At 42.2% G+C, this 20,269-nt stretch overlaps 1 protein-coding gene and 1 long non-coding RNA gene across 12 annotated transcripts in view; one reads left to right on the forward strand and one right to left on the reverse strand.

Annotated features, from left to right (window-relative positions):
* TMEM62 (transmembrane protein 62) overlaps nucleotides 1-20,269 on the forward strand; it is a 70,028-nt gene that overhangs the window by 23,369 nt on the left and 26,390 nt on the right. For 5 of the 11 annotated variants that reach the window (XM_067744835.1, XM_067744825.1, XM_067744854.1 and 2 more), the window contains exons 3-4: nucleotides 14,909-15,046; nucleotides 17,285-17,330. In XM_067744835.1, coding sequence (XP_067600936.1) covers nucleotides 15,007-15,046; nucleotides 17,285-17,330 — 86 coding nt within the window. In that variant the 5' untranslated portion in view covers nucleotides 14,909-15,006. Of the gene's footprint in view, nucleotides 1-13,179; nucleotides 13,360-13,604; nucleotides 13,745-14,908; nucleotides 15,047-17,284; nucleotides 17,331-20,269 lie in introns of those variants that run through there. The other 6 variants (XM_067744806.1, XM_067744816.1, XM_067744874.1 and 3 more) reach the window with 4 other exon arrangements.
* LOC137228039 (uncharacterized) lies at nucleotides 9,343-13,081 on the reverse strand. The gene is made up of 3 exons (XR_010945118.1): nucleotides 12,964-13,081; nucleotides 12,195-12,248; nucleotides 9,343-9,963 (listed from the first exon to the last, which is right to left on the reverse strand). It is a non-coding gene; the product is annotated as an uncharacterized lncRNA (long non-coding RNA).

Raw genomic sequence — 20,269 nt, forward strand, 5'->3', positions numbered from 1 at the left:
GATCTGGCCTCGAGAATGTTGCATGAGCACTTGAGAAGAAAGTGTATTCTCCTGTTTTGGGATGGAATGTCCTATAAATATCAGTTAAGTCTATCTTGTTTAATGTATCATTTAAAGCTTGTTTTTCCCTTGCTGCTTTTTATAATTTTTCTTTGTATTTAATTTTTGATTGTTTGATTAATATGTGTCTTGGTGTGTTTCTCCTTGGATTTATCCTGTATGGGACTCTCTGCTCTTCCTGGATTTGATTGACTCTTTCCTTTCCCATATTCGGGAAGTTTCCAACTATAATCTCTTCCAATATTTTCTCAGTCCCTTCTTTTTGTCTTCTTTTTCTGGGACCCCTATAATTCGAATGTTTGTGCATTTAATGTTGTCCCACAGGTGTCTGAGACTGTCCTCAATTCTTTTCATTCTTTTTTCTTTATTCTTCTCTGCAGTAGTTATTTCCATTATTTTATCTTCCAGGTCACTTATCCATTCTTCTGCCTCAGTTATTCTGTTATTGATTCCTTGTAGAGAATTTTTAATTTCACTTATTGTGTTGTTCATCATTGTTTGTTCACTCTTTAATTCTTTTAGGTTCTTGTTAAGGGTTTCTTGTATTTTCTCCATTCTCTTTACAAGATTTTAGATCATCTTTACTATCATTACTCTGAATTCTTTTTCAGGTAGACTGCCCATTTCATCTTCATTTGTTTGGTCTGCTTGGTTTTTACCTTGCTCCTTCATCTGCTGTGTATTTCTCTGTCTTCTCATTTTGCTTAAGTTACTGTGTTTGGGGTCTCTTTTTCGCAGGCTGCAGGTTTATAGTTCCCATTTTTTTTGGCGTCTTCTCCCAGTGGCTAAGGTTGGTCAAGTGAGTTGTGTAGGCTTCCTGGTGGAGGGTACTAGTGCCTGTGTTCTGGTGGATGAAGCTGGATCTTGTCTTTCTGGTGGGTAGGACCACATCTGGTGGTGTGTTTTGTCGTGTCTTTGAACTTATTATGATTTTAGGCTGCCTCTCTGCTAATGGGTGGGGTTGTGTTCCTGTCTTGCTAATTGTTTGACATAGGGTGTCCAGCCCTGTAGATTGCTGGTCGTTGGGTATAGCTGGGTCTTAGCATTGTGATGGAGATCTCTGGGAGAGCTTTTGTCATTTGATATTATGTGGAGCCAGGAGGTCTCTCATGGACCGATGTCCTGAACTTGGCCCTCCCACCTCAGAGGCTCAGGCCTGACACCCAGCTAGAGCACCAAGACCGTGTCAGCCACATGGCTCAGAATAAAAGGGAAAAAAAAGAAAGAAAGGAAATAAAATAAAGTTATTAAAATAAAATAATTATTTAAAATAAAAAATTAAAAGGTAATAAAAAAGAAAGAAAGAGAGCAACCAAACCAACAAACAAATCCACCAGTGATAACAAGGGCTAAATACTATACTAAAAAAAAAGCAAAAAACGGACACACAGAATCCTAGGACAAATGGCAAAAGGAATGCTGTACAGACAAAATCACACAAAGAAGCATACACATACACACACACAAAAAGAGAAAAAGGAAAAAAGTATATATATGTATAAAAAAGGAAGAGGGCACCAAATCAATACACAAATCTGCCAATGATAATAAGCTCTAAATCCTAAACTAAGATAAACATAAAACCAGAAACAAATTAGATGCAGAAATCAAGCCCCAAGTCTACAGTTGCTCCCAAAGTCCACCACCTCAATTCTGGGATGATTCATTGTCTGTTCAGGTATTCCACAGATGCAGGGTACATGAAGTTGACTGTGGAGATTTAATCCGCTGCTCTTGATGCTGCACAGAGAGATTTTCCTTTCTCTTCTTTGTTCGTGCAGGTCCTGGGGTTCAGCTTTGGATTTGGCCCCGCCTCTGTGTGTAGGTTGCCCTCTGGCATCTGTTCTTCACCCAGACAGCAGGGGGTTAAAGGAGCCGCTGATTAGGGGGCTCTGGCTCACTCAGGCCAGGGGAAGGGAGGGGTACGGAATGTGGGGCGAACCTGTGCTGGCAGAGGCCTGTGTGACATTGGACCAGCCTGAGGCGTGCTGTGTGATATCCCGGGGAAGTTGTCTCTGGATCACGGGACCCTGGCAGTGGCGGGCTGTACAGGCTTCCAGGAGAGGAGTTGCGGATAGTGACCTGTGCTTGCACACAGGCTTCTTGGTGGCTGCAGTAGCAGCCTTAGCGTTTCCTGCCTGTCTCTGGTGTCTGCGCTGATAGCCACGGTTCGCACCCATCTCTGGAGCTCATTTAAGTGGTGCTCTGAATCCCCTCTCCTCGCGCACCCCAAAACAATGGTCTCTTGCCTCTTAGGCAGTTCCAGACTTTTCCCCGGACTCCCTCCCGGCTACCTGTGGCACACCAGCCCGCTTCAGGCTGTGTTTGTGCAGCCAACCCCAGTCCTCTCCCTGGGATCTGACCTCCAAAGCCCGAGCCTCAGTTCCCAGCCCCCACCCGCCCCGTCGGGTGAGCAGACAAGCCTCTCAGGCTGGTGAGTGCTGGTCGGCCCCAATCCTCTGTGCGGGCATGTCTCCACTTTGCCCTCTGCACCCCGTTTCTGTGCTCTCTTCTGTGGCTCTGAAGCTTCCCCCACTGCCACTCCCTGTCTCCTCCTGTGAAGGGGCTTCCTAGTGTGTGGAAACTTTTCCTCCTTCACAGCTCCCTCCCAGAGGTGCAGGTCCCATCCCTGTATTTTGTCTCTTTTTTCTTTTTTCTTTTGCCCTACCCAGGTACACAGGGAGTTTCTTGCCTTTTGGGACGTCTGAGGTCTTCTACCAGCGTTCAGTAGGTGTTTGGTAGGAGTTGTTCCACATGTAGATATAGTTTTGATGCATTTGTGGGGAGGAAGGTGATCTCCACATCTCACTCCTCTGCCATCTTGAAGGCACCTCTCCTGATGCTCCTCAATCTTGAGAGAGAACAAGTGTGGGACAGACAGGGCATAAAGTTTTGGATAGAGAGGTTAATTATAAACTCTGCAGAAGAACTTGGCTTTAGGGGAAGTCAGTTTGATTTTTAAGTGTACATTGTGGGCATGCACATTTTAAGTGTACAATGGCATTAAATACATTCACATTGTTTTGCAACCATCACTATACCATGCATCTCAAAGACTTTTTTCATCTTGCAAAACTGAAAATCTGTACCTCTTAAACATTATTTCCTCATTTCCCCCTCTCCCCAGCCCCTGGCAACCACCATTCTACTTTCTGTCTCTGTGAATTTTAGTAGTCTTGGTGCCTCACATAAATGGAATTGAAACCTGGACCTGTGGGGCCCTCCTGGGCACAAAAGTCTTTCTGTGTCCCTGTTTCTTTCTTTTTTTGTTTTTAATTGAATTTTAAATACACCCACTTCAAGCTGCTCATTTAACACTTACATTTTAAAACATTAATTAATTAGTTAATTTATTTTTGGTTCTGTTGGGTTTTCATTGCTGTGCGTAGACTTACTCTAGCTGCCGCAAGCAGGGGCTACTCTTTGTTGTGGTGCACGGGCTTTTCATTGCAGTGGCTTCTCTTGTTGCGGAGCACAGGATCTAGGTGCACGGGCTTCAGTAGTTGTGGATCCTCGGCTCTAGAGCGCAGGCTCAGTAGTTGTGGTGCACAGGCTTAGTTGCTCCACGGCATGTGGGATATTCCTGGACCAGGGCTTGAACCCTGTCCCCTGCATTGGCAGGCAGATTCTTAACCACTGCACCACCGGGAAGTCCCCTCCCTGTTTCTTGCTTGTAGGAAATAGGCTTCATTTAGCCTCCTTGACCTTCCCTGAGTTCCACAGGGCAGATTCAAACAGTTGCTAATCAGGGAATGGAGGGGTTGCAGAAACAAGGGAGGAGCAGTCAGGAAACAATAGTTCAGTCTTAGGGCAGGGTCCTGGTTCCTTCTGAGGAAGTATACATAACAATATCTTTGAGTTCTGCAGGAACAAAGGCCCCCCCACCAAGGTGGAGGATGGTAACTTCAGGCAGAGCACCAGATTTCTGGAGCACCACCGTGTTATGTCACCACTAACCAATCAGGAGAAGTCACATACTCTGCAGCCCTTACTCCAAATTCTTCCTATAAAAACTTCTCCCCTAAAACCACTGGGGAGTTTGGGCTTTTGGGGCATGAGCCACCTGTTCTCCTTGCTTGGCCCTGCAATAAACCTTTCTCTGCTACAAATTCCAATGTTTCAGTTTGTTTGGCTTCACTGTGAGTCAGGGACACGAACTTTTGTTTGGTAACAGAATCATTCAGTATTTGTCTTTTGTGACTGGCTTAATTTACTGGCATAATGTCCTCAAGCTTCATCCATGTTGTAGTATGCATCAGAATTTCTTTGATCTCTGACATTACTTTTGCAGGTGTTTCAGGTTCCTTATACAGGTGTTTCAGGTTCCTTATACAGAGCCTTAACTACCTAGATAAAATTCCCCTCAAATTTCTGTTTCCTAAGGAGTTAAAGGAGTGCTCCTTGTGCATCTGTCAATCCCAATTTATTCTCCCCACCATGCACACTATCATATATAAAATAGATAAGCAACAAGGACTTACTGTACCGCACAGGGAATTAAATTTAATATCTTGTAATAAACTATTGTGAAATAAAATTCATATTTTATGGCAAGATAAGAAAAATTTAAACATAGAAATTTTTCTTTTAAACATAAAAATTTTTCTATGTCCTTTGGCCTCCTCTTCCCTGCACTGTGCATTGTTTAACTGCATTATGCATCGACCAAACCTCCCTCATCAGAAATACTTGCTCGATTGTCAAGAGCAACATTCTCCTACCATCAATAAGATGACTCCTTAAAGATAATATTCCTTCTTGATAAGGGGTCCCATGGCACTTAGATCTGGATTGTGTAAACTGTCAATAATATGTAATTTAATGTACAGCCCTCTTTCTTGAAAAACTTACGTAACTGTGCCTTGACTTCTAATGGGTGGAAGAGTTCTCAGAGCTTTTGGAGATGCTTTCCCAGGTTATTATCCTCAAATTTGGCTTGAATAAAAATTTCTGTTTCTTTCTTAGATGAACTGATTAATTTTTTGTCAACAGTATAATGGAAGAGAATTAGAAATAGAATATATATATTCATATGTGCGTGTGTGTGTGTGTGTGTGTGTAACCGAATCACTTTGCTTTACACCTGAAACTAACACAATATTGTAAATTGACTAGACTTCAATTTTTTTAAAAAAGGAGTGTTCCTTAAAAAGCTTTAAAAATATCCGGTACAGGACTTCCCTGGTGGCGCAGTGGTTAAGAATCCGCCTGCCAATGCAGGGGACACGGGTTCGAGCCCTGGGCTGGGAAGATCCCACATGCGGCAGAGCAGCTAAGCCCGTGCACCACAACTACTGAGCCCGTGTGCTGCAACTACTGAAGCCTGTGCACCTAGAGCCCGTGCTCCGCAACAAGAGAAGCCACTGCAATGAGAAGGCTGTGCACCGCAACAAAGAGTAGCCTCCTCTCACCCCAACTAGAGAAAGCCCACACGCAGCAATGAAGACCCAAAGCAGCCAAAAATAAATAAATAAATAAATAAATTTATATAAAAAAAAATACCCGGTACATAATGATGTTTAGCAGCATTATTCACAATAGCCCAAAGGTGGAAAGAATCCACATGTCCATTGACAGATTCATGACTAAAGAAAATGTGCTATATTCACATAATGAAATATTATTCATCCTTAAAAAGAAAGGAAATTCTGACATATGCCACAACATGGATGAACCTTGAAAACATTATGTTAAGTGAAATAAGCCAGACACAAAATGACAAATATTGTATGATTCCACTAATATGAGGTACCTAGAATAATCAAATTCATAAAGACATAAAGTAGAATAGTGGTTACTAGTGGCTTGGGGTAGGGAGGGAAGAATAGGGAATTAATGTTTAATGGTTACACATTTCAGTTTGGAATGCTGAAGAGTTCTGGAGATGGAAAGAGGTGATGGTTGCACAACAAAGTGAATGTATTTAATGCCACTGAATTGTACACTTAAACATTGTTAAGATGTGTAAAACAAGGAATGTTGCCATCCATTCCAGTTCTTCAAGGATTAAGTTGCAACCCACTGCAGTCACCCACCCTGAGGAAAATTCAGGATGGAACAAGAAGCATTCTGTGCTTTGGATATAAGGGCACCTAGATAGTTAAGATGCATATCTAAGGAAAAATTTCTATGACCCCAGATTCTTGCATCTTCCCATATAGAGAAAAGTGCTAAAATCATTCACTTGAAATATCTGTTCTTTGTGATTAGCAGTAATGTTTTTATGCCTGACTACATGTTTTTCCCTACAGCAAACTACAGCAAAACATTCACATATATCCTGGCTCCTTCCCTGCCTCTTCACAGCAGTTCCTTAGAGCTATCTGAGAGGCTGTCTCCTGGGCTATAGTTCTCAGTCAGGTCTGTAAATAAAATTGAAACATACTGCTCTTAGGTTGTGTGGGTTTTTCAGTTAATAGATATATAACACGTTATATGTATTTTATCATGATTTTGAAAAATAATTTTTAAAAACATTTATATACACGTAAAAGTCTTTTGATTATACTACTTTAGCTTTCTATGGAAATTGAAGCCATGCTCCATAGCATAACAGAAGCTGGTAACTAATGAAAATTGTTGAGCTTGTCTTACAGAACAACAGGTGTGGGAACGGCTTGTTAAAACCCCTCTGCCTGTAAATGGCCTTCATTGATTAAGGTTTTCTTCCTTCCTTCCTTCCTTCCCTTCCTTCCTTCCTTCCTTCCTTCCTTCCTTCCTTCCTTCCTTCTTTCCTTCCTTCCTTCCTTCCTTCCCTTCCATCCTTCCTTTCTTCCCTCCCTTCTTCCTTCCTTCCTCTCTCTCTCTCTCTCTTCCTTTCTTTCTTTCTTTTTTCTTTCCACACCTTCCCATCTTCACACAGCCCAGTTGTTTCACAGAAACTTGCAGTTAGCTCTTGCCCAGTGCAAGCTGGCTGGGGCTGTGTGACCTTTAAAACTGGGCCAGGGCAGGTGTCTGATGAATAGCCTCTTGATGTGAGACAGCTGGAAAACTCCACCCTCTAATCATGCTAAGCAGTTCCATTTTCAATATGCAGAAACATGTAACCCACATGCACCTGCACAGAACACCGATTACCTCAGCTTTTCCCCTACCTCCAATCACCTTTCCCCATGCCTAAGACCACCCTGCTTATCCCATAAATATCCCACCCCCGTCGCCTTTGGGGAGGCAGATCTGAGACTTGTTCTCTCATTTCCTTGTCTGGCTGCCTTGTGAATAAACTCTTTCTCAGCCATAATCCTCAGAGTCTCAGCGTTTGGCTTACTGTGTGTCAAGCAAATGGACCTCACTGGGTAACAAAATGACTTCACAGAACAATGATTTAATAATACAGTTTCAGATTTTAAAATAACGTTAGTATAGAAATAGTGATCTGATGGCAATTGCTATCATAAAGATAGCAAGCAGCAATTTACCATGAAAGCAAACTTTCCTAGAATTAAAGGCAAGGGAGGGGCTTCCCTGGTGATGCGGTAGTTAGGAATCCGGCTGCCAACACAGGGGACACGGGTTCAAGCCCTGGTCCGGGAAGATCCCACATGCCACGGAGCAACTAAGCCTGTGTGCCACAACTACTGAGCCCACACGCCATAACTGCTGAAGCCCGCGTGCCTAGAGCCCGTGCTCTGCTACAAGAGAAGCCACCGCTCTGCAATGAAGAGTAGCCCCCACTCGCCGCAACTAGAGAAAGTCCGTGTGCAGCAACAAAGACTCAACGCAGCCAAAAAAAAATAAAATAATTTAAAAAAAAGTGAAGGGAGAATCTTTCACTTGGACATTTCACAATACAATGTACATTGTCATCAATACTCATGTTTATGAGTCATATAGTTCAATTTATGAGTCTTGATGACAATGTACATTGTATTGTGAAATGTCCAAGTGATAGATTCTCCCTTCACTTTAATTCTAGGAAAGTTTGCTTTCATGGTGAATTGCTGCTTGCTATCTTTATGAGATTACAAGAAATCTACCTTTCTCCTTTGACTGTCAGGAACTGAGAACCAGCTTTTATACTAATTTGTAGTGATTAGCTGGTCAAACCAGTATTTCTCTGGAGAATCATTAACCATCATGACATAAATAAATTCCTGTTTCTACTCACTTTTGTTACTGAACAAAGTTCGTGTGCCCGATGCACAGTGAGGCCAAGTAGATCAAAATGTTGAAGCCTGGAGCAGAGAAAGGTTTACTGCAGGGCCAAGCAAGGAGAACAGGTGGCTCATGCTCAAAAACCCTGGACTCCCTGATGGTTTTGGGGGAAAAGTTTTTATAGGCAAAATTTGGGATGCGGGCTGTATGGTGTGTGGCTTTCTTTTGATTAGTCGGTGGTGAGGTAACAGGGCGGTGTTCCAGGAATCTTGTGCTCAGTCTGAAGTTACCATCCTCCACCTGGGTGGGGGCCTTAGTTCCTGCAGAACTCAAGGTATTGTTATGTATATATTCCTTCCTGAGGAACCAGGACCCTGCCCCAAGGCTGCACTATTGTTTCTTGGTGGCTCCTCCCTTGTCTCTGTATCCCTTCACTTCCCTGATTAGCAACTGTTTGAACCTGCCCTTTGGAACTTAGGGAAGGTTAAGGAGGCTGAATGAAGCCCACCTCCTACAAACAAGAGATGGGGGACACAGAAAGGAGGGATGGCCCCATAGGGTTCTGATCTGTTTCACTTTGAGCACCTTGGGTGAAGCAGCTTGGTTACAATTCAGTGTCTGAAATTCAAACTGCTGGCCTTTGTGACTTTAAACCATGTTTCTCTGTCCAAGATGTCTTTACAGCAAGTCTGTTCCTATCATCTATCACATGGCTTCTTGTTGTATTCCATTTCTGGAAAATGATTTTCATATCTTTGAGGTAGGTTCCTCCAAAACCTCTTCAAATGCATTTTTTATATGCTACATTGCCTGTGTTTTAAATCAGATTATCTCAACCATATCTTCCAAATTTGCTTTAAAGATATTCATCCAGATGTTTTTTAGTGGCACAGTATTAGACAAAACCAAAAACTTTATTCATGTGGACAATGGTCTCTACACATACACTATAGCCCTAGTTTTTTTCATCATTAGAGTTCCAAATTTTATACTAACTTTCAGCTATCTTTTGTTCTTCCTTCAAATATCCAATCAGCTGTCAAATTCTGTAGTCTCTGTCTTTACAATCCTTCCTTTCTAATCTCAATGTCACACTCTTCCACCTTCCTACTTCAGGCCTTTGTAATTACCCACCACCTGGATATCTTAGTCCATTCAGGCTGCTATAACAGAATATCACAGACTGGGTGGTTTGTAAATAACAGAAATTTATTTCTCACTGTTCTGTAGGCTGGAAGTGTAAGATCAGGGTGCCAGTGTGGTCAGGTTCTGGTGAAGACACTCTTCCAGGTTGCAGACTGCTGACTTCTTGCTGTGTCCTTGATCTTGGGTGGCCTAGGCCTGTAGTGGCTTGAAGCAGGATTTTGTTTCCTCATCCAGAGACTGAAGTCAGGCCGTGTCAGTTAGAGAGCTGAATCCTAGCCAATAGACCACCAGGGACAGTGTCCAGCTGTTGCTGAAATGTCGGCTTCCCTGTGCACTGATGCTGAACAGAAATATGGAGACAGGGATTTTGGAGAAAGAGAGAGATGGCTTTATTTTTCTGCCAGGCTGAAGGGAAGACACAGCAGGCTAGTGTCTCAAGAACTGTGTCCCCCCACTCCTTGGGAATCAGGTAAGATTTTATATGTGGGGCTCGCAGTCCGGGGTACAAGATGAGGATCAAAGTAGTGAAAGTCTTGCATTCTTCCTTTCCTTTGCATTATTTCAAAACAGCCATAGCTGGCGTCAGGCTGTCGGGTAATTGAGGTCCTGCAGGCTGGTAATTGTGTCTGTTTGCCTCTGGTTTATTGGCCGGTGACCTTGTTTCTGAAATGCAAAAACTACAGGGAGTGATTTGTTACCAGGGGCATATAGAATGTAAGTGCTTGGAGGTAATAAGGTTAGGGGGTGACAGGCATCCTGTGTGAGGATGTAACTCACACAGAGTTAGGGGTGATAGGTGTCAAATGTAAATTACATAGTGTCAGGGAGTGAGATTAGCTTTGTAAAGTACAAATCTAGTTACTACAAATTAGTGACAGTTAAAGTAAAACAAGGAGTGATTAACTCTTTCAGGCCAGGTTATGTTTCTTCTCTAGCTTGTTTGCTGTTCCCTTTGTTTTCCTTGCTCTCAGGAGAAGAAGAAAGAAAACTCTCACTGCTATTTACATTGCAATGTAGTGACAAGGCCCTGGCCCTTGGCTTTGTAGAAATCAATTTCCCCAGGAGACAGAAAGTAGTGAAACAAGTAAAGTGTTTATTAGGAGGAAAAAGAGTACCTGTGAATAGACACACATGGGCAGTCGCAGAGAGAGAGTTGTGCCCTCGTGGTAGTTTGAATCACTTATATGGGGCATTTGTTCTGGGTTTCCTCTGGCCAATCATCTTGCTCTGCCTGGTTCTGAGTCCCTATTTGGTTTATCTCAGGGTCCTCCCATGTGTGCACACATGCACATCTCTTAGCCAAGATGGATTCTAGCGAAGAGACCTATGGGTAGGTTGACGTCACTCCCTTTTTGACCTCCAAGGAGCCTTTCTGCACATGTGTAGTTGGGAAGGTCTCCTTGACTTCGAGAATGAGAAATATGTGGTCTCTTTATCTTTTATCTGGGCAGGGCTCAGCTCCTCTCTGCTACTGTCCCCCCACAGGGGACAAACTCCAGCTGCTCAGCCTGGGGTACACCTATCTCCTGCCTCATCCTCACATGGTGCAAGGGGCCAGGGATCTTTCTAGGGTCTCTTTCATAAAGGCACTAATCCCATTCAGGAGGTTGGAGCCCAAAGCCCCTACCTCCAAATACTATCAACATATGAATTTTGTGGGGACATATTCAGATCGTAACACAGGATTAGTGCAGTATTCTCTTAACAGGACTCTCTGCCACATCCCTCTGTTTAATTGGTTCCCTATGCCATTGCCAGATCTGTCTTCACTCTTGGCATTTATAGAGGCTTTCTGTTGCAGGAAAAAAAAAGGGGGGGCACAAGAAGAGGGTCATGTCCCAGGTCTTGAGTGAGTCTGTGGGACTGGCTGCCAAGTGAGGGTCCTTGGCTTTGCACAGGAAAGAATTCAAGAGTAAGCCATAGAAAAGTGAAAGCAGGTTTATTTAGAGAGATACACGTTCCATAGACAGAATGCGGTCCATATCAGAAGGTGAGAGTGGCCATGGGAGAAACACACTCCAAAGACAGAATGAAATGTAGTGCCTCTCAGAAAGTGGGAGTGGCCCCGAAATACGGCATGGTTAGTTTTTTATGGGCTGGGTAATTTCATAGGCTAATGAGTGGGAGGATTATTTCAACTTATTTTGGGGGAAAGGCAGGGATTTCCAGGAATTGGGCCTCTGCCCACTTTTTGGCCTTTTATGGTCAGCCTCGGAACTGTCATGGCGCCTGTGGGTGCGGTGTGTCATTTAGCATGCTAATGTATTACAATGAGCATATAATGAGGCTCAAGGTCTACTGGAAGTTAAATCTCCCGCCATCTTGGACCTAGTGGTTCTAACCAGTTTTTGTTGTATCCTCAACATCTATGTCATTCTTTTAAAGGTTGTGCCCTGCCCCCTTCCCTCCTGTTTCAGTTCCAGGAGTCTGTCCCCACCTTCCACCCCCCACCACCCAACTGCCAAAACCACTGGGTGCCCAAGTCCCAAATTTGGCCCTCTGTATCTGCAGCTTCCACACCCCCATGGGTTGGTTGAATCCACAGATGCCCAACCCCTGGATAAGGAAGACTCTCACTGTCTCTTCAACATGACCTGCGTTTTCTCACCTTAATGCTCTGGTTCATGTTGTTAGGTCCTGGTGGAAAGTGCTTCTCCCCATCCTGCCCCCAATCTCTGCCACTCAGAAATACTATCCATTCTTTATATGCCACCTCCTTAATTAAACTTTTCCAGAGTCTCTCCAAAGAAGTGATCTCTCCAGGTTTTAACCTTCCTCTAGCATTTTATATCTCAATGTCACTTGTAGCAAAATGGCATGTTCTTCTCAACCTCATTTATGTATTTCTCTCTGCTACATAAACTTCTAAGATAGTGAACTTTTTAGCTACTTACCATTATGCTTCTTTATGTTTTCTGCTTAGATCAATGTCTTGAATTCCAAAAGTACTAAAAAAATATTTAATGAATTGAAATAGGCATAACTTAAATACTGGCAACACAGCCCAATAAAATAACTCAAAAAGGGGTTAAGAAGGGGGCTGTATTCATATAAAACTGTTTATTGAGAACAGAAATATGTTTACCCAGAATATTTTTCAAAACATGTTTATTCAAACATGTTTATTCAGAACATAATAAACAATCCAAAAGTTCAACAATAAGGGAATGGTTAGATAAATTAAGGGCAGGACCCTAATGTAATTCTTCTCTTGTACCTGGCCCATAGGAAGTATTTTAAAATGTATTAAATGAATGGCACACCACCGTATTAGACTATTATGCAACCAAGTGCACATGAAATCAGTTTTAGGAAAAAACAACTTTCACAAAACATACGGATTAAATCTATAGAAAACCTACGGAGCGACTTTGTTAATAATCAGAAGGAACCAGAGAAAGCCACCTGCCACATGTGTGCAGCAATTTTTAAAAGGCGTCCTCATACATACTTTGATTCTCACAACAACCCTGTGAAGTACGCTCGGTAGGAATTAACTCTGGTTTGCAAGGAAACCGATCACCGAGGTCCGGCATGATTGACTAAGGCGGAGTCAGGACGCTAGCCTCCGCCTCCCAGACCCGGGCTCCTTCCTTGCCACCCCAAGGCTACTGCGAGTGGCGCTGGGGGCGGGGAGGGGGTGTCAAGCTTTTTTTTTCTTACCCCGCATTGCATTAGCAAACCGAGCCCAGAGCCGCGGGCGGCTTGCAGGTACACAGCCAGGCGCAGGTGCCAGCGCCGGCTGGCCAGACCGGCGCCGTAGGCCCCGCGACCATAGAGTCCGGAAGTGCGACCAAAGCAGCTCCCGGTGGGCACCGCTCGGTCCCGGCCGGTCCCTGACCCGGCCCCGCACTCGCGTGCCGCGCCCCGGCGGGCGGAATGGTCGCAGCGCTGGCCGTCAGGGTGGTCGCCGGGCTGGCGGCCGCGGCCTTGGCGGCAGTGCTCTTGGAGCACTACGGCCTGGCTGGGCCGCCCTCGCCACTACCCCAGCTCCGCACCCCCCGGAGCCCGCACCCTGCGCCGGGCCTCGGAGCCAGCAACATCTTCTGGGGTCTGCAGGTGACGCAGCGGGAGCTCAGGCGGGGGCTGGGTGGGTGCAGAGCTGGCGCCGCGCGGTGAGACGCCATCAGTTAACGCGGGGTCGCGACCCGCCCCTGTTTGGGCCCACACTCTGGGCTGGGGGAGAGGGGGTTGGTGCTCCGTCCTTCCCTGGGGGTTTCGTTGATGCACTGCGTCTTTGCCTTTTACTTCCGCCGGAGAGAGCCGCTGGGTCTCTGTTCGTGCTGCCTCCTCCTGACTCAGATATCTCTGTTTAACACCTGATTTCGGCAGATATCCGACATTCACCTGAGCAGGTTTCGCGATCCAGGCAGAGCTGTAGACTTAGAGAAGTTCTGTTCTGAAACTATTGACATCATTCAACCAGCTCTCGTCCTAGCAACAGGTAGGGAGGATTGCCGTGCTGTCATGTTGTTCTGTGGTCCGGATGGTAGAATGAAAACAGGGCTGCAGCCTTTTAATTTGGGGACGTTAGGGGAACTTTAGCTACAGCCTCAGGTGAGTCCTCCTCCTGTAGAGGAGATAGGATATTATAATTTCCTTTGTCTATGGATAACTGAGTCAAGATCCGGGCTAAATGACTTGCCATAGCAAGGTTTTGGCCAAGCGGTGGAAGCAAGGCTCATGATTCTCGCGTTAGTGTTCCGTCTGCCGTCTGTTATCTGTTTTTTGTTGTCGTTGTTATTGCAGCTCTGGATTTGAGAGAGACTTAGAGAAAGCCCTTTAACCAGAAATGAAAAGTTCTGCTCCTCCTCCTCTTCCTCTTCTTCTTTTTTTTTTCTTAACTTTTCCATTTTCCTTACAGTATTAATCTTATATTGTCAGTTGTTTGAGGCTTCAGGTAACTCAGGACACTTTTTTTTTTTTCCATCCTTTGGTACTTCTGTGACTTGGTTCCCTAGAGTGTTCAAACCGCAAACCCTTTGCTCCCAACTGTGTTGGAGAAGAAGCTAAAGGAGCATCTATCCCGGCTCTTGGGGGATTCATCTTTCACCCACCTTACTGAAACACCTCTGCTGATATGATGGAGTCCTCATTTTATGGGCAATCTCAATTTCAAATGTCTGTCTAGTTTCCCAGAAATTTTGGTATTTCATTTTCCAAACTACACCTTCCAGATTGTTTCTTGCCGTAAAAATAATACTTGGTCAGATCACATATCCTGATTTGGGGTTTGGAAAATAAGGTTACCATAGATATTTACACCTTCCCAAAGTGTTGGAATTTCTTATTAAAGAGTTTTCATTTCATCAGAGTCTCAAGATGCATTTTGTACTGCTCCCTTTAAAGATACATTTTTCACAACCTATTTCTAATATCACAGGAAGTTAAATAGGCACTTGCTAACCTATAAGAAACAAATAAAGCCCGTGCTGAGAATCTTATTTTCAATGGCTTGCTTTGGACAGAGATGGATTCATAAGTGGTTATGCTAATACATGTTGAGTACTTTAAATATCTTTGTTCTTCAGTGTGCATTAAAAAAAAAATTGAACCCCCAGCCCAGCTTTATTTTGCATTGTCATTCAATTCTTATGTAAACCTACAGGAGACCTGACAGACGCCAAAACAAAGGAAAATTTGGGATCTAGGCAGCAGGAGGCAGAATGGCAAACTTACCAGGGTATTCTGAAGAAGACAAGGGTCATGGAAAAAACCAAGTGGCTCGATATCAAAGGAAATCATGGTAAGAGTCAAGTCCCAGTTATAATTAAGACTAGATTTTTTTCCTTCAGGAGCCTAGATTCTCCAATTTAAATTGTAAAATTACAAAATGGGACATTGTAACATAAGCTTAAGTATACTAAAGGCCACAACTGTGAAATTCAATGATAATATGTGATTTTAAAACTTCAGATGTCACTGTTAGACCTTGAGGGGGAAACTGGTATGGTTTCTTTCTTCTTTACATGGAAGAAAAGCATATAGCAAAATCCATGCAGATGGATGTTTAAAAAGATATAATTTTGCTAAGTGAAAGAAGCCAAACCCATAAGTCTACATTACTGTATAATTCCATTTATATGACATTCAAGAAAAGGCAAAACTATAGACAGAGAACAATCTGTGGTTGCAAAGGGTTGAAGATGGAGGGAGAGGCTGACTAAAAAGAGGCATCATGAGATAATTTTGCGGGGTAATAGAACTGTTCTGTATGTTGATTGTGGTGGTAGATACGTGACTATGCATTTGTCAAAATCCATAGAACTGTACATCACAAAGATTGAATTTTGCTGTATATATATTTAAAAATTAAAATTACAAATATATTCCAATATGCATGGAGAGAGAAATGGATAACCCCTTCCCATTTTTTTAGACTATGATTGTTGTGTTAATAAGGAATTGAACTGTTTTCCAAGAGTCCTGATGGTAGAGCTGTTTGTTTCATAAAGGTTGACTTTCTTATTGGTTACTTAAGTATTTCATTTGTTTGCTTCACTTGATTATTCATTGCTGATGAGTACCTATTTATATATTTTTTAAAAAGCTATCTTTTAAAATTCTATCTGGTGAAATACACAGCTATTGGTTAGATCGAAAAATCCCTCTTTATAAAAACAGTTGACCCTTGAAGAACGTGGGGGTTAGGGGCACTGACTCCCAAGCAGTCAAAAATTCGGATATAACTTTACAGTCGGCCCTATGCATCTGCAGATTCAACCAGCCAAGGATCTATGTAGTACTATAGTATGTATGTATTGAAAAAACTCTGCATATAAGTGGATTGACGTAGTTCAAACCTGTGTTGTTCAAGGGTCAACTATAGTTCTTACAAAGCAGCTAGAAATTATAAATTAAAAATAGGATTCTGGCTTACAACTTTCTCTGGTATGTTTACATTCCCTTTTTTCCCTGATCTTAATTAAGGGTACAAGTCAAATTCTTTTGCAATAAAAGCAAATCTGTGTATATTAAAAAAGTGTTCCAAGCCAAACTACTGATATATTTAAAGTAACAAATATCAAATGGAGTTTTGTGATTAAATGATTTGTATAGTCCTTTGGAGTTCATAATCATTTAATTTGACTTGTATAGGCATAAATGCTTATGGTATATATGTGTGTGTGTGCGTGTGTGTATATATATATATATATATATAAATCTTTATTAAGATTTAACTATAATAGGGAGTTCTTTGGTGGTCTAAATGTTAGTATTCGGCACTTCACTGCCGTGGCCTGGATTCAATCCCTGATTCAGAAACTGAGATCCCACAAGCCATGCAGTGTAGCCAAAAAAAAAAAGAAGATTTAACTCTAACAGAATTGTTCTCTTAGCAAGAGGATTATATATACAATAATATTTCTTTTGGCCTAAATTGAGCTTTCAGCTTACTTTCTAAGGTTATTAGAAATGTTGTGGATTCTTGGAAGTCAAAGCTGATAAACAATTTTAGCCTATTGCAACCAAGCAATCAAGCTCTATGAAATTATTATATTTCCAGATAAGTATTCTATGATGTCCTTAACCTTTTCCCTTACCATTATATAACTTCTTTGTTACTGAATCTTTTTTAAGATTTAAAAAGAGGGGCTTTGGCCGTGTTATCAAAGTCATCTGCTGTTTAGAAGCCCATGACATGGATCCATATATCAGGCATGAATCCAGTCCTTCCTGGCTTCCAGAATCACACAATTAAAACAGCAGCAACAGTGGTCCAGTCTTATAACTTCAAATTGATTTATTCTGAGTAGCACATAATTCAAAATATTTATTGTTCTTCAGTATACTATGTGCTTTAGATAAGTTTCCAGATAACCTGAATTCTATTATCAAGTTTTAAAAATTAAATGCCAATCTAATTAATTGGCATCTATCATCTAAAGTGTTATTGAAAGAATTGTCATTTTTCTTTAGTCATTAATATGTTTGCATTTTTCTTTTTAATATAGATGATGTTTGCTCTTTTCTTTTTAATTAGATGCATTCAACATTCCAAGTCTGGAGAGTGTTGAGAATTATTACAGGTACTGTAATGAACAGACGACAGACCACCATGTAGAGTCTGTTACAGGGAGAGTGCAATCAATTCACTGAATGGGTGAAAACATTTTTTAACAGAGAAAAGAACCTCTGGTAATTTAGAAAAGGAGCCTTTTAGTTTATTATTATTATTTTGGTGATTCACTTTTGTTTGTTTGCTTGGACCTCTTCTTTCTTTTTATACTTTTTTAAAAAGATATTTATTTATTTTTGGCTGCATTGGGTCTTCGTTGCTGCATGAGGGCTCTCTCTAGTTGCAGTGAGCAGGGGCTACTCATCATTGCAATGCGTGGGCTTCTCATTGCAGTGGCCTCTCTTGTTGTGGAGCATGGGCTCTAGACACACGGGCTTCAGTAGTTGTGGCATGCAGGCTCAGCAGTTGTGGCTCACGGGCTCAGCAGTTGTGGCTCACGGGCTCTAGAGTGCAGGCTCAGTAGCTGTGGTGCACGGGCTTAGTTGCTCCATGGCATGTGGGATCTTCCTGGACCAGGGATCGAACCCATGTCCCCTGCATTGGCAGGCGTATTCTTAACCACTGCACCACCATGGAAGTCCCTTTTATTCTTTTTTTTTTTTGCAGTACACGGGCCTCTCACTGTTGTGGCCTCTCCCGTTGCGGAGCACAGGCTCCGGACACGCAGGCTCAGCGGCCATGGCTCACGGGCCCAGCCGCTCTGCGGCATGTGGGATCCTCCCAGACCGGGGCATGAACCCGTGTCCCCTGCATCGGCAGGCGGACTCTCAATCACTGTGCCACCAGGGAAGCCCCCTTTTATTCTTTTTATTTCATATACTTTAATGCTTTTTGTCGACTAATGGTACTTTTAATATTCTATAAGACTTTTTTTTTTTTTTGCCATTGATGCACAGAATAAATCGTTTAGATCAGAGCTTGTCAACCAGAGTACTGTGGATTTTAATAATGCTGAGATACTGATTCTCTTAGCCTCTGGGGTGGCCGAAGAGCCCAGTTGTTCACCCCTTGCTGCTTTGTCCAGTATGTCATACAAATATTAAAAAAAATTTTATGTGCATGAATATGAAAAAGGCAATGAATACGAAAGGATATTTAAGTTAGAAAGCCCATTCTCTAGTTTTACTATATTGGAATTCTTCTTTTGGCTGTAATTTCACTTTCTGTTCCAGGGTATTCAGTAGCTTTGTTTTACACTGTCAGTCCGTCAAGTAGCAAGTCTTAAGAGCCTATAATTAGTTGGATAGTGTGAGAGATACAAGATCTAATATTAAAAAATATGGCCTCTAGCTTCAAGTAAGTCTAGCTAAGGGAGATAAAAATTGTTCAGGAAACAATTAGAAAAGAACGTGAAAAAAAAAATCCATGAAGGAATGGCTGTGAAATGCTAGATTATTTATTTTTTTATTTTTATTTTTTATTTTTATTTTATTTTATTTTTTTTTGCGGTACGCAGGCCTCTCACTGTTGTGGCCTCTCCCATTGTGGAGCACAGGCTCCAGATGCTCAGGCTCAGCGGCCATGGCTCACGGGCCCAGCCGCTCCGCGTCATGTGGGATCCTCCCGGACCGGGGCACGAACCTGTGTCCCCTGCATTAGCAGGCGGACTCTCAACCACTGTGCCACCAGGGAAGCCCTAGATTATTTATTACACTTAATTATCACTATGAGAAATCAGAAAAGGCAGAGGTTAGCATGGGGTGAACATAGAGCAGCCTTTATTTTTTATTTTTTATTGAGATATAATTGACATATAACATTGTGTAAGTTTAAGGTATACAGTGTGTTCATGTGATACATTTATATATTGCAATATGACTGTCACCATAGGGTTAGCTAATAACCCTATCACAAGTGACACAGTTACTGTTTCTTTTTTTGTGGTGAGAACAATTAAGGTCTGGTCTGTTAGCAACTTTGAAGTTTATAATACAGTATTGTTGACTATAAGTACTATACTGTGCTTTAGATCTCTAGAACTTACTTATCTACTAGCTGCAAGTTAGAGAAGACTTTGTAAAAGAAGTGAAAATTGTGTCCAGTCTTAAAAAAGATGGGTAGCATTTGGAGAAGTAAGAAATTCTGAGGGGTATATTTTGAAAGGATTAGTGTAAACAGAGCTTTAGTTGCATGCCACAACTAAAAGATCCTGCATGTTGCAACTGAAAGATCCCACATGCTGCAACGAAGATCCTGCGTGCCACAATGAAGACCCGATGCAACCAAATAAATAAATTTTAAAAATTTAAAAATACATTAAGAAAGCTGGAATGAGCTTTTGGGGGGCAGTAAGGAAACTGCTATCACCAGAATAAAGGTTCATATTGAGGATTGGTGTGACACTGGGTAGATAGTGTAGAGCCAATTTATGGAGGTGTCAAGTGACAAGTGACAAGCACAAAAATTTAGATGTGATGGGTAATAGTTTATAATCCAGTATAGGTTCCTAAGGAGATAAGTAACAATGAAAATAGTATTTTATAAAGGGCAGACACACAACAAAATAGGGATAGGGATAAAAAGAAAAAGAGAGAGATTAGAGTTGTGTAGACCAAATAGAAGAATCCTGCAGCAGTCTAACCATCATAAGGAAAAGGCCTGAAATGAATATAAGACATACCTGTCTGAAAAAGGGTCATGGATGTGGGGATGGTGACATGAATTTGAGGATGGTAGGTCAAAAAGCATTGGTTAACATATAACTAGAGTCACCTTAACTTGGAAGAGGAGGTTGTCCTCTTTTGTTAATGTGAGGAAGGAAAAGGACAGAGATGAAAATCTTTCACTTCTTATTAACTGTTTGTATCTTTGATGGCGACTGTGGGAATGGGCTTAACAGACATTTTCAAAGAATCAATAGGACTTAGGGACTGATTAGTTATTGGGAAGGTAAAATTATTAGTCACTTTAAAGTTTCTTACCTTTATATTTTTGTTTCTAACCACCTAA

This window comes from Pseudorca crassidens, chromosome 1 (genome assembly GCF_039906515.1).
Source record: "Pseudorca crassidens isolate mPseCra1 chromosome 1, mPseCra1.hap1, whole genome shotgun sequence".
In the NCBI taxonomy this organism is placed as follows: domain Eukaryota; kingdom Metazoa; phylum Chordata; class Mammalia; order Artiodactyla; family Delphinidae; genus Pseudorca; species Pseudorca crassidens.